The following is an 11,986-nucleotide window of genomic DNA, read 5'->3' on the forward strand; positions in this document are numbered from 1 at the left end:
ATAATGTGGTCCAGAATGTCATTGCGGTATTAACACCGCCGCTCAGAAGGTGGCTCTTGCGGGTGCAGATTGTACGACGAAGCGACGACTGACAACACTTGCCAAAATGAGAAGCGCACCGATCGTCGCATACCGTCATGCACGGTCCGCCGTCCGGCTCCGCCACTCTCTGCCTCCTCCACCACTCTGCTCTCGCGCTGCTCTGCTCAAGCTCTCCGCACACGCTGCTGGTTCCTAGTAAAGCTCTATCACACACATAGCGCGCAACTCTCAGAATGGCCAGTCAATTCGCAGCCCCAGCAGAGGAGGAGATCCCGCCCCCGGAGAGGCCACCCTCTCCGCCGCTGTACACTACGTTCGCGGTGCGCGGTGTCCACGTACGAACATCTTGACTGCGCTATACGCTTAGGGACTCTTGGTGACCATGGCCTTTCTTCCTCGCAGTCTCCTGTCTTCTCCGCCTTCAGGCCGCGCGAGATGCGCTTCACATCCTCTCATCAAGCCATGAACCACGTCGCGTGGAGCTGCGACGGCAAGAAGCTGGGCGCGGTCGGGATTGACAAGGTTGTCAGGATATGGACTCCGGAAAAGAGCGTGCGTGTTCTACCCCACCGTTGGACCTGAACGTTTTCTGACTCGCAGCAGTTGGAAACGCGTTCATGTACCACCTACTCCGGTGGCCACACAGACGACGTCGACTATCTCGCGTGGAACCCTACCCACCCGGAACTCTTCTGCACATCAAGTCAGAAAGACAGGAGGGTCGTCTTCTGGGACGGTCGACGTGCGTTACCCCCGGACTTTGTCCCATGTCCCTTGTCTCACTGGTCGCAGAAAGTCGGCACGTGCAGCAGCTCAATCTCAAGCTAGCACCCTCGCAATTGAACTACGCGCCCGACGGGAAGACTATCCTGTACACGACTTTAAGCCGACAGCTGGGCGTGCTCACCTTCGGCAAAGAGGGAGACGACACGAAAGATCAATGGCACCACGCTGACATTGGAGGGGTACGCATATTCCTACCTGCTACCCATGCCACCATTCACGACCTCCTCAGAAATATGTTTCTGCGTCTACAGCGACATTCAACCATGTCGGCGACGGCATCGTCCTGACGCACCAGTCGGAGCACACCCTCCGTACGCTCGACTACCCCGCATTGAACGCCGTACAAAGCACCCCGGCACATGTCGGCGGCTGTGTGGCAGCTGCCCTAGACCCCAGGGGAAGGTGTGTCAGGAAGTAGCGACACGACGCGGAAGGCGGAACTTAGTTCTCTCTTCCCCTCGAACAGATACCTCGCGTCGGGCGGCAACGACTCGATCGTGAACCTGTTCGACGTGTCCGAGTGGGTATGCGTGCGGACCATCACCGCGTGCGAGTAAGTCTTGTCCCCTGCTACTCTTAAGAGGTTCGCCGCTGACCCATGTTGCGCCCAGTCATTCCATCACCGCGCTCAGCTTCTCGCACGATGGAGAGTTCATCGCGATTGCCAACGCAGGCAATTACATCGACATTGTAAGTGCCCTCCCGCACACACTCCACCTTTATGGCATGACGTCTGATATTATCTAGTGCGCGGTAGAGACTGGTGTGCCATTGCATCGCGTGGCTGCCCAAGGGCCTTCAGTCACGGTCTCCTGGCACCCATCAAAACATATCATCGCGTACTGTGGCCAGACGAAGATCAGAGAGGGCGGCCCACCACCTACAGCTTGGGTCAGCTTGTTCGGTCCTGGGATGTAGCCTACCATTGTATCTCTGCACTTTATGTTGTACTTCTTACGCTTGCAGTGTATACCGCGATCGTTGTGTGTGCGGTGATAACGGAGATGCAATTGCAAAGGTGCGCAATATCGACACGAGAGCGAGCTTGCGCTGGAGTGAAAAGCATGAGAACAAGCGTCAGCGACGTGTAGACTAGCTATGCGAGACTGGGCGGGGGATGTGCGAGTAAACGAGTACTGACACGGAAGCGGTAAGTAATGCGACAGGGAACAGCAAGGGAGGCACGCGTAGCGTGCGTGGAAAAAGCGAGGAGCAGGGTTCGTACGACATAACAGACAATGCGAGCGTTATAGCGTGCGACGTGAGACTGGAGACGGTATAGACAGTAGTGGAGACAGCTTGGACGTACGTATGTATGGGACGAGAGAGCAGTGAAACATAGACACAACAGAGAGGAACGCATAGATGGCATAGGGGGGTGATTGAGAGTTTTAAAGCGTTGAGACGACGTGAGGTGAGAACAGCATCAGAACGCGAGATACGAGACGGAGTAGCGATGACGAGACAAAAACAAACGACAAAAGCGATGATGCGAGGGACGAAGAGGTGCAAAAACAGCGAGACGAGGAATCAGAGTGATAACTCAACAGCAAATGGTATATACGATGTGAAGATCTTCAGCGCAGAAAGGGTTCAGCGTCAGTGAGATGGTCTTGAGTCTTCGGGGTTCAGGCGTAGCCGTAGTAGCCGCGTTCCGCCTCAGAGGGAGGGCGAACAACAAGTTCAGGGAGAACCTCGTGCTTGCGCAGCTGCGCGCGCTCCTTGGTCGTCTCGTTGCGCGAGAGTCGGAGGGGCTTGAGCACAGACTTGCCCTTGGACTGCACAGAAGCCTCGGGGTCCGCGTTCTCGTCCGTAACCTTGCTCTTCTTGCCGAGCGCAAGTGGGCGCGTCTCGTTGACAGCCTGGTTGAGGTTGCGCTCCTGGAGGAGCGAGAGCGGACGGAGGCCCCCAGCAGGCGCGGATGCAAGCTTCGGCGTCGCCACCTTCTTGCCCTTGCCCTTTGACTTCGGGGACTTCGGCACGAGCGGGCGGATCGCGCGTGCGGACCACTGCGCGAAGCCCTGCTTCGGCGCGAGCTCGATGCGCGGTGACTCCGGCTGGTTCTCGTCCGCGACGATGTACTTGATGCTCGAGCGGCGGTTCGAGGACGACGCGCCGTCGCGCACTTTCGGCACAGGCGGGACGTGGCGCGACTTGGACTTGGGCTGCGTGCGCTGGGACTCGTGCGGCGTGCTGGACGCGAGCGGACCCTCGGCTTCAAAGTTCTCGAGGTCGAAGAGTGTGACCTCGGACGCGGCGGAGGGCGGCGGGAGCGGCATGCGAAGCTCCTGGTCGAGCGCGGTGATCAGGGTGGCTAGAGAGTTGCGCGAGCTCGCCCTGGGTTCCCAAGCCGGGACCTCCATCGCGTCATGACCGAACGTCTGAGCAGAGACCGGGCGCTCGGGCTGGGCAGGGGAAGCGGGGCGCAGGAGCTCATCGTCTTCCGTAACGACGTTGAGGTGCGAGCCAGAGTTGGGAACGAGCTCGCAGCCGTAGACGGTGTTGCGCCTGTGACCATGGTCACTGGGTGTCGACACGAGCTTGCTCTCCAGGGCGCGGTTGAGATCGTTCCTCCAAGTCGAGAGTGCGTGAATTCCATCCTTCCCGAGGCTAAGACTGAATGGTACAGGTATGTCAGTACGGAGGATATTGTAACAATGTCAGGGACATACCTGGGCAAGCTAAAGTGGTGCCGGCGGTGCATAGACGTCTTCTTCTGCCTGGGCGGCCCCTTCCTCTGGTCGAGCGGAGTCGAGTGCATTTCCACCGACGAGAAGTCAGTGGAGAAGCCGCTGGTGAATCCACCCATCTCTACGGGGACGGTCCTCGAGCTCTTCATGGTGCCAGTCTGGTGAGTGTGCTTGTCATACGGAGACGGCAGGCCCCAGTCGTCGCGCACACGCATGTCCGTGCCGATAGTGAGACCTGGGATGAGAAGAGGCAGGACCTTCGCCGAGAGAGCATCGATCTCCGCCATGTCGTCGCCACCTACGGGGCCAAAGGAAAAGCCGACCGAGGACGAGGACTGCGACTGCGACTTGCGGTGAGACAGCAGACGTGCCTTGCGCTCGCGCACGGAGGGCGGGGTAGGCGGAAGAGGAGACGTGGGAGGAGGGCTGACGGGGAAGCGTGACTCGCCGTAGTTGCCGCCAGTGATCGAGGAAACGGAGCGTACACGCAGATGCTGCGACGGGCGGGACGCCTTCTGGGTTTGAGGCGTCTCAACACCGCTGACGGCAACACCGATAGCGGACTCATCCATGGACGGGGCACGCTCGCCGGTGGGAGACGGGGGAACGACCATCCTCGTAGCGAGTGCAGAGTAGTGGCGTTGAGCGATCATGATCTGTGTCTGGAACGCCGCGCTCTCAGATGCACCGGAGTAGTACGAGCTTGCCTTGCTTTCCTTGCGCGTACGAGTGCGACCAAGTTCAGCACTGCACTCAGACTGGGCGGGAGTGGGAGGAAGGGAGCGTTCCTGCATGGGCAGAGGCGGAGTAAGCGGCTCCTGTTGCATCTTCTCGCCATCGGGCGGGAGAACCGCGAGCTTGGGCTTAGGCTGGAGGAGACCAAATGCGCGACCAATCCTTCCTCTGCCGTCGACAGCGTCGCCATTGGTGAGCCAGACATCGGTGCTGCGACGGCCCTCGACAACGGTGACGCTGCCGCTGCGCTTGTACTCGTGGGATGCCTTGTACGATGGCAGGGTGCTCTGCGGGGACGGCGCACGCATGACAGCAGAAGGGGGCTCGCTGTAAGTGTCGAAGAGACCAGAGGGGATCGGAATCGGGGACCGGAACAAGATGTTGATAGCCAAAAGGGGCGACGAAAGCGTGACAGAGAGCATGAGCAGGATAGAAGCAATAGGACTTGTAGCGGAACCAGGAGAAACCATGAACATGTAAGGAAGGCCAAGACCCTGTAAAGCAAGCCAGTGAGTATTGTTGCATGTATGAATAAATTGGTGATCACATACGAGAGGCACCCAAATCATAAGAAGCCATCCAGCAGTACGATAGATGGTCATGTCGAGGTCACCGGACGATTGGGAAGAGAAACTGTTGAATCCCTTCTCGGCCTGACTGTTCTCCCCAACGTAGCCGTACCCACCGAGCACCTCTGCGCTAGCCATGGCTGGTGTAATGGGACGTGACACAGCCGTGGAGGGCAGCATGTCGGATCCCAGGCCAGGAAGAGTAGCAGTTGTAAGAGGTGGTGACGGAGGCTGAGTGGCGGGGAAAGACCAGTTGGACAGGGTAGGCTGGTAAACCGAGGGCTCGGTGAGCCAAGACGACTGGGAGCCCATGCGAGGAGCCTGGCGCTTGAAGGGGTCGGGGTCATCGTTGATGTGGGCCGAGGTGGTGGATGCCGGACGGTACAGAGCAGGAAGAGGCGGCACCGGGGGAACAGTCTCGTGGCTGCTGTAGGGAGTGGCAGGGTTGAACCAGAACGACGACTTGGGCGCTAGGGAAGGGTTCGACGCGGTCACGGGATTGGGAAGCATGCGCGCGCTGGCGTTGGACGCGGCGCGAGAGTGGTGCGTGTAGTGCGTCGAGAATGAGAACGCGGACACGCTCTCGCATCGGGAGCTGGCGCGCGAGGTGATCCAGGAGCTGCCATCCTTGAGTGCGTCAATGTCCTCGGTGGCAAAGGACGGGCGCGGCTTCTCCTCGATCTCCTTCGCCGGCGGCCAAGGGTCACGGATTTCGTTGAACGAAGCAAGGTTGCGCTTGATGATAACAAGGGTGCCCACGAGACAGCCAAACACAACACTGCTGAAGACCGCAATGGAAGTGGAGTAGGCGACAAGACCGACGAAGAGGCCTGTGACGTTGGTGGCAGCGAAGACACCAGCGAGGGCAGTTGAAGTTGCGACAAGAACAAGGGTAGGTGCCCAGAGCATCCAGTGCTTGCCTCCAAACGCAACGGGACGGCCCATGCGCACATGCAGGAGGGTGAGCGCAGAGACGACGAAGAGGCACGTTTGCCTCAATGTCATGGCGAACCAGAGCCTGGCGGCGGCAGCGGGATCATGGGCGATGGCATAATCCACAGGACTTCCAAAGGACTCGCTCACAACTTGCCATGTGAAGATTGCGAGAGCCAGGAGGTCGCAAGCGGCGAGCCAGAGGTGGCTCTTATCTGCAGGAGAGACAGACCGGTAGTTAGGAAGACCAAATTCGGACTGGGCAGAATTTGCTGTCAGTTTCCCATGGGACTATGCGAGAAGCGTAGTACTCACAGGGGCGACTCGACGGCTGAGGGGGTGTGGTGGCAAGATGGGGATGAGAATGCGAAGAATGACGAACGCTGAGGATATGAACGAGACGAAAGCAAGTGCGAGAGCTGGGATGAGAGGGATCATATTGGCGTGAGATCTTGAGGCTTGAGACGATCAGGGTCTTGAGGGAGCGTCGTGTGCGTTGAGCGTGGTGGCGTAAGGCCTCGGGCGAGCCGTCGAGCGGAAGAGTAGTCGCGGTCGTGAAGAGAGGAGGATGGCCACTGCGAACGTCAGTCTGCGCCCCTTCCCGCCAATTCGAACCGTGGTAAATACCCCCGACAGGCGCCCACACCCACACAGACAAATACCGCCCAAATAAGCGACCGCCGAGGCGCTCATTAGCGCCTCACGCCTGTCACGTGGCCGCGTCTCCCGTGACGCAGTCACAGGGCATAACGCTGTGCGAAACCACGCAGGCGCCCAAGTCGCCGTCGACGAGCGGGGAAGCGCGCAACGAGCTCCCAGCAGCGAACCATGTCGTCCCTCCCTGCGCCGTTCACAGCGGCCAACAGGTCCTATGTGAAATCACTATACCGCCGCATCCTCACAAACGAGCTCAACTGGATTGTTCAACGCGACCTCTGGAGGGCCCGTGCACTCACCATCCGGGCAGAGTTTGACCGGAACAGGTGCGCATGCATATTCTCTACTGTCAGACACACGGCTCACTCATCTCATCTTGTCATCTCTTGCGCGCACTCAGGGACGTCCACGACCCCCGTGCGCTCATCCAAATCTTCGAGAAAGCCGAAGCTGCCCTTGCTTCGCGCAAGCATCCCGATCCCTACCGCCGTGAGTATACTGACTCTCCTCGTAATTGTCTGGTGTTGATTGGGTATACTACTCAGCCGCCGAGGCTCCCGACGGCACGAAGTGGTATGTCTCATATTACTCACAGCTTGTGAATGACACTGACGCCGCTGCTCTTAGGGAACGCAACCTGCCGGTATGTCTCGTTTGGCCTAGTTCGATACTCTTGCTCACCATGAATACCTCGGAAGCCTCCCGTCGGCCCTCTGTTCGACCACGAGCCATACAACGAGGAACACGGCCGGGCTGGCCACGGGCATTGATTGTGCACTGTATCTTGCGCCAATACATCTTCTGGGATCATGAAACTCCGTGTGTCAGTCTTGTGTGTCTCTGGACTGTTCTATCCTGGGTCACGTTGCTACTGCGAGTATCAAGTCCTGCACGCCCGTGCGCAGTAGTCAAGTATGTAGTTCAGACATGCTTTTCATTTCAGTAGATAGTCTGTGAAGTCCTCCCACATTGATCGTAAACATGCTGCGCTCCCGCACTGCTGCAGCGGCGATAAGTCGTAATCCGCTACAACGCACCGCATGCATGCACATTGATGATACATGTCTGACGTCGTCTCGGGTCGACGGTCGCTCTCGATATCGAAAAACACCTTCCAACGCCCGAATAACATGTGCCAGTGGTACGCACGTGGCGGCGCACTCGTCCGACGATTTCAGCGCCTTCTCCTGCTGGGGTTCTGCACCAGAGTTCTCCCCATCCGACGACCACCGTGCGCTGCGGCATCCTCTCTCCGTAGCACCCCCACCCCTCCCCGGCCTGCTCGTCGACGCGCGCGATGAACTACATCCGCGGCGCGGTGAGCGCCATCAGCGCGCCGTACCAGTACTACAAGGACCTCAACCCGTCCACCCTCACAGGCGCCATCGACGTCATCGTCGTCCGCAGGCCCACGCACCTCGGCGAGCTCCTCCCTGAGGCACCCCCGCGACAGCTCACAGACGAGGAGACCGAGTATGTGTGCTCGCCGTTCCACGTCAGGTTCGGGAAGTGGCAGGTTCTGCGGCCGCAGGACAAGAAGGTGCGTGCGCTCGGCCCGCGCGTCAGGTACACGCCCCAACACATTGCTGCAGGTTGACGTGTTCGTCAATGGTCAACTCGTGCCATTTTCGATGAAAATCGGAGAGGCCGGCGAAGCCTTCTTCGTGTTCGAGACCGACGAGGACGTCCCGGAGTCTCTCGTCACAAGTCCCATCCTTGAAGCCACCCAGCCCGGGGAGACGAATGCGCAGACTCGCGACACGGGGCGCTTTGGCGCGGGTGAACCATCACCAGAAGCGAAAGACGTTCCAGCGAGCAACCAAGAGCCCGAGTTCCTTGACCTCGATGCCTCCGCGGAGAACCCGCCTAGCAATGACCCGTCCCCCGCTGCCCCGGCACCCGCTGCGAAGTCTGAGGAGGTGCCGGAAGAGAGCCCTAAAGGCCCGTCTCTACTCTCTCGTACCGCGGAGCTCGGAAAGGCCATGGTCGGCGTTGCGCATGAGGTTACGAGGAATGAGACCGATAAATTGAAGGACAAGACGGTCCTCGAGGCACTCAAGGAGACGGAGAAGAGCCAGAGCGAGTTTGTCAGGGATAAAGCCGCCGCCACTTTCAATGCGACACAGCACGCGGCTGTCGCATTTCCTTCTACGGAGGAAAAGGGTGATGAAGTGTTGCCAGAAGGAGAAATGGAGAAAGCACACGAACCCGAAGTGCGGTATACCGATAGTGAGTGAATTCAGGCTTGCTCTCGCGCGTAGTATCACTATCTTACTGCAAGATTGATACAGACATGGTGTTCGATACGGAAGGCTACCACGCACAATCGTCGCATGGGCGCGAGACTTCAGACGCAACGGTGAAGTCGAAACGGCGAAGAGGCTCATCGGGTTCGGAGACGTCTAGTCAAAACCGCACACCAGGTCCATCACGTACGTGTGCCCCCAACGTTCCACTGCTAGCCACACACTTCATTGACCGTCCCTTGTAGGCACTCCCTCCCCCGCACCCGCCACGCCTCCTTCACTGTCCGCCGGTGTCCCATTCCCCCCATTCCGTGCAACCTCCGAGCCCCCACCAGACCACGACGACTATCCGGTGCCCTCCACCTCCCGACTCGACGCCTCTCAAGTCGCCGTGCGTACGCCCCTGCGGAGCAACGCTCCGCGCCCGCACCTCTCGACGCTCCCCGCAATCCACTCCCCCGACACGGAGGAATACACGTGGGAATGGGGCAACTTCCCGCAGAAGACCCCCATACGCACGACGTTTCCACACGTCGGACACTCGCCTGCACACGGGCACTCGCACCTGACCGGGGCTTCGGTCGACCTATCGCCGCGCAAGGGTAAGGGCCGCATGATGTCAGAGGTCCCTGAGGCGGAGCAGATCGCGCTCAACCGCTCGCTTGACATTCCAGTGAAGCCAGAGCCGGACGAGAGCACCTCGTATGGTCTCGGTGGGCGGCTGACCGTGGACAAGGCAGATTCTACACGGTTCAGGGTGTTCATTGAGGGACGTGCCGTCGAGTTCGAGCTTGCGCTCGTAGACTCAGTCGATGGCAAGAAGACTGCCGGCGGACCCCTGGGTGGTGAAGACGAGGTTGAGGACGAGAAGCGTTTCGAGCGGGGCAAAGTCCATTTCGACGAGTTCATGCGTGATGAGTACATCGTAAGCGAAACAAATCTCGTATTGAGATGGGCGGGAGACAAGTATGTACCAGCAACACGGCGCCTTCTCCAGATACTGACCTGAATTCAAACCAGGTACATCCGCCGACAAGATGGTTCCCCGCTCATGGACGCCCTCGTCACTTGGCGTGAATCCGCTCTACGCGACAAGCACTCGCACATATCCTCCCGCCCGACCTCGCCTTCGCTGCTCTCGGAGGACGAGGGAGTCCGGTCGGAGGGCGACGAGCCCGCTTCCCCGGATCGGAGAGCCAAACGCTCCGCCACCGCAATAGGCAACGAGACTGCTGCAGACAACTCCCCGAACCGGGCGCCGACGTCGTCTTCATGGGTACGCTGGTGGAGCCGGAGTCGACAAACGGAGGGCCCGCGCCCGGAAATGAGCCATACAAACTCAGAACCGCCAGCGGACGTTGCGGTGAGATAGTTTTTTTCCAAAGTCCTTTGCCCTGAAGCTGATCGAGATGTGTGTGCGTGCCCAGGCCGAGCTGCAAGCGGCAGCGTCCGAGGACATGCTCCAGACGCCGGTGCGGCGGCCAGCAATGTCTGTATCAGCACCTCCGCAGCCTGCAACGCCTGAGTCCCAATCTAGTACACCAACACAGGGCACGCCTGAGCCGGAGGAGCACAAACGGTTCGCGAAGACTTTGCGGTTGACCTCAAGTCAGCTGGTATGTAGGACCGTACTGTGCCCATATACGCATACTCACCATGCTTTACGTAGAAATCGCTGAACCTGAAACCCGGCGCGAACTCGGTGACGTTCTCATTGTCGGCGACAGGAGTAGCGGCATGCAGTGCGCGCCTGTTTGTCTGGGATTACACAGACTCCGTTGTGGTGTCTGACATCGATGGCACCATTACAAAGTGAACAGACCGCTTTTCGTCAATATTCCAAATACTCATGCCCCGTTAATAGGTCGGACGCCCTCGGTCACGTCTTTACTATGATCGGCCGAGACTGGACGCATATGGGTGTTGCGAAATTGTATACCGATATCTGCCGGAACGGATACAAGATCCTGTACCTGACCTCCCGCGCCATCGGGCAAGCGGACTCCACCCGAGAATACTTGAAGGGAATCAAGCAGAATGACTACCAACTTCCCGAGGGACCTGTCATTATGAGCCCCGACCGCTTGATGGCGTCTTTGCATCGGTACGTCCATGGGCCGTGCGACACTACCGCCGTGGGCTAACTTCGCGCCAGTGAGGTCATCATGCGCAAGCCGGAGGTGTTCAAGATGGCATGTCTACGTGACGTCCAGAAGCTGTTTGGCGGTCCTACGCACAACCCGTTCTACGCAGGCTTCGGCAACCGAATCACCGATGCGCTGTCCTACCGGAGCGTGAACATCCCGAGCTCGCGTATCTTCACGATCGACTCCTCCGGGGAGGTCAAGATGGAGCTCCTCGAGCTCGCCGGGTACAAGTCGTCCTACATCCACATGACGGACCTCGTCGACCAGATGTTCCCGCCTATCAACCGCAAGTGGGCGTCCGAGTACACCGACTTCAACTACTGGAAGGCGCCGATCCAGGACTTCCCGCTTCCTGACCTCTCTCCGCCCTCGCCTGCGCTCAGCGCGCGCTCGGACACGTCAAACCAGAGCACGTTCGCGCGCCTGCGGAACTTCAGTCTGGTCTCCAGCCGGCAACCCTCGAAGCAGTTCAACCTGCCACCACCTGCCACGGAGGCAGGACAGGCCTCTGGGATCGCGCGGCCTACACGCACAAACGGGGACTCCACGAACGAGAGTCGCCTCCGGCAAATGACGTCGTTCGAGCGTTTAAGCAGCACGCTGGCGAACCTCACGACATCGTCGTCGTCTACGCTGGGAAGCCCGCGCTCGGATAGCCCGACGTTGCACGACGAGTCGGACTCCGAGTACGATGAGGACGAGGACGACATCGAGAAGCTACGGCGAAAGCGCCAGCGGAGGCGGAGCCTGACGAGCATGCCCGGGTCGCTGCCTGGGTCGGAGCCGGGGTCGGACGACGAGATGGTGTTCGGGCAGGAGGAGGACGAGGACCACGGCTACGAAGGCGAGAACGAGGGAGATGTGCCGGACGAGGCCCTCGACGAGGCGTTGTTTGCGGCTGGAGAGATGAAGAACGTGGATTACATCTGAGCACATTTGGTGATGCTCCTAGATAATGGGCCATGGCACGTACACTATACACATCACGTAGCTACCCACGACGGACACGGCACACATAATGTTGACGTTCCCCTTGCATTTTCTTGATGTACCGACTCAGGCCCCATATTGACACGATTGACTCTTCGTACATATTCACCGGAGGTAGAAGCCAACGTTGTTCAGTATGTATGCGCATTGCGACGGTGCACCGGCTGTCAGCTTCTCGCACACAATATGGT

General features: G+C 59.1%; 4 protein-coding genes across 4 annotated transcripts; 3 read left to right on the plus strand and 1 right to left on the minus strand.

Annotated features, from left to right (window-relative positions):
- Window positions 1-194: 194 nt before the first annotated feature.
- On the plus strand, window positions 195-1,746 carry TRAVEDRAFT_69946 (WD40 repeat-like protein; the record flags this gene model as incomplete). Its single annotated transcript, XM_008037345.1, has 8 exons — window positions 195-377; window positions 445-594; window positions 646-784; window positions 835-1,007; window positions 1,058-1,230; window positions 1,295-1,381; window positions 1,440-1,518; window positions 1,576-1,746. The coding sequence occupies exons 1-8, from the start codon at window positions 276-278 to the stop codon at window positions 1,744-1,746; spliced, it is 1,074 nt and encodes a 357-aa protein (XP_008035536.1). The 5' UTR covers window positions 195-275.
- A 460-nt stretch (window positions 1,747-2,206) lies between these two features.
- On the minus strand, window positions 2,207-6,193 carry TRAVEDRAFT_163033 (uncharacterized protein; the record flags this gene model as incomplete). The annotated part of the gene is made up of 4 exons (XM_008037346.1): window positions 2,207-3,444; window positions 3,501-4,747; window positions 4,805-6,013; window positions 6,071-6,193. 4 exons carry the CDS (start codon window positions 6,191-6,193, stop codon window positions 2,457-2,459), a joined length of 3,567 nt encoding a protein of 1,188 aa, XP_008035537.1. The 3' UTR covers window positions 2,207-2,456.
- Window positions 6,194-6,583: 390 nt separating this feature from the next.
- On the plus strand, window positions 6,584-7,182 carry TRAVEDRAFT_117214 (uncharacterized protein; the record flags this gene model as incomplete). Its single annotated transcript, XM_008037347.1, has 5 exons — window positions 6,584-6,738; window positions 6,813-6,901; window positions 6,958-6,985; window positions 7,040-7,055; window positions 7,111-7,182. The coding sequence occupies 5 exons, from the start codon at window positions 6,584-6,586 to the stop codon at window positions 7,180-7,182; spliced, it is 360 nt and encodes a 119-aa protein (XP_008035538.1).
- Window positions 7,183-7,709: 527 nt separating this feature from the next.
- TRAVEDRAFT_116288 (LNS2-domain-containing protein) lies at window positions 7,710-11,735 on the plus strand (the record flags this gene model as incomplete). The annotated part of the gene is made up of 9 exons (XM_008037348.1): window positions 7,710-7,952; window positions 8,005-8,641; window positions 8,704-8,844; window positions 8,904-9,624; window positions 9,679-10,015; window positions 10,092-10,274; window positions 10,328-10,470; window positions 10,523-10,762; window positions 10,814-11,735. The coding sequence occupies 9 exons, from the start codon at window positions 7,710-7,712 to the stop codon at window positions 11,733-11,735; spliced, it is 3,567 nt and encodes a 1,188-aa protein (XP_008035539.1).
- Between the last annotated feature and the right edge of the window lie 251 nt (window positions 11,736-11,986).

The sequence above is a fragment of the Trametes versicolor genome, assembly GCF_000271585.1.
Source record: "Trametes versicolor FP-101664 SS1 unplaced genomic scaffold TRAVEscaffold_3, whole genome shotgun sequence".
NCBI lineage: Eukaryota > Fungi > Basidiomycota > Agaricomycetes > Polyporales > Polyporaceae > Trametes > Trametes versicolor.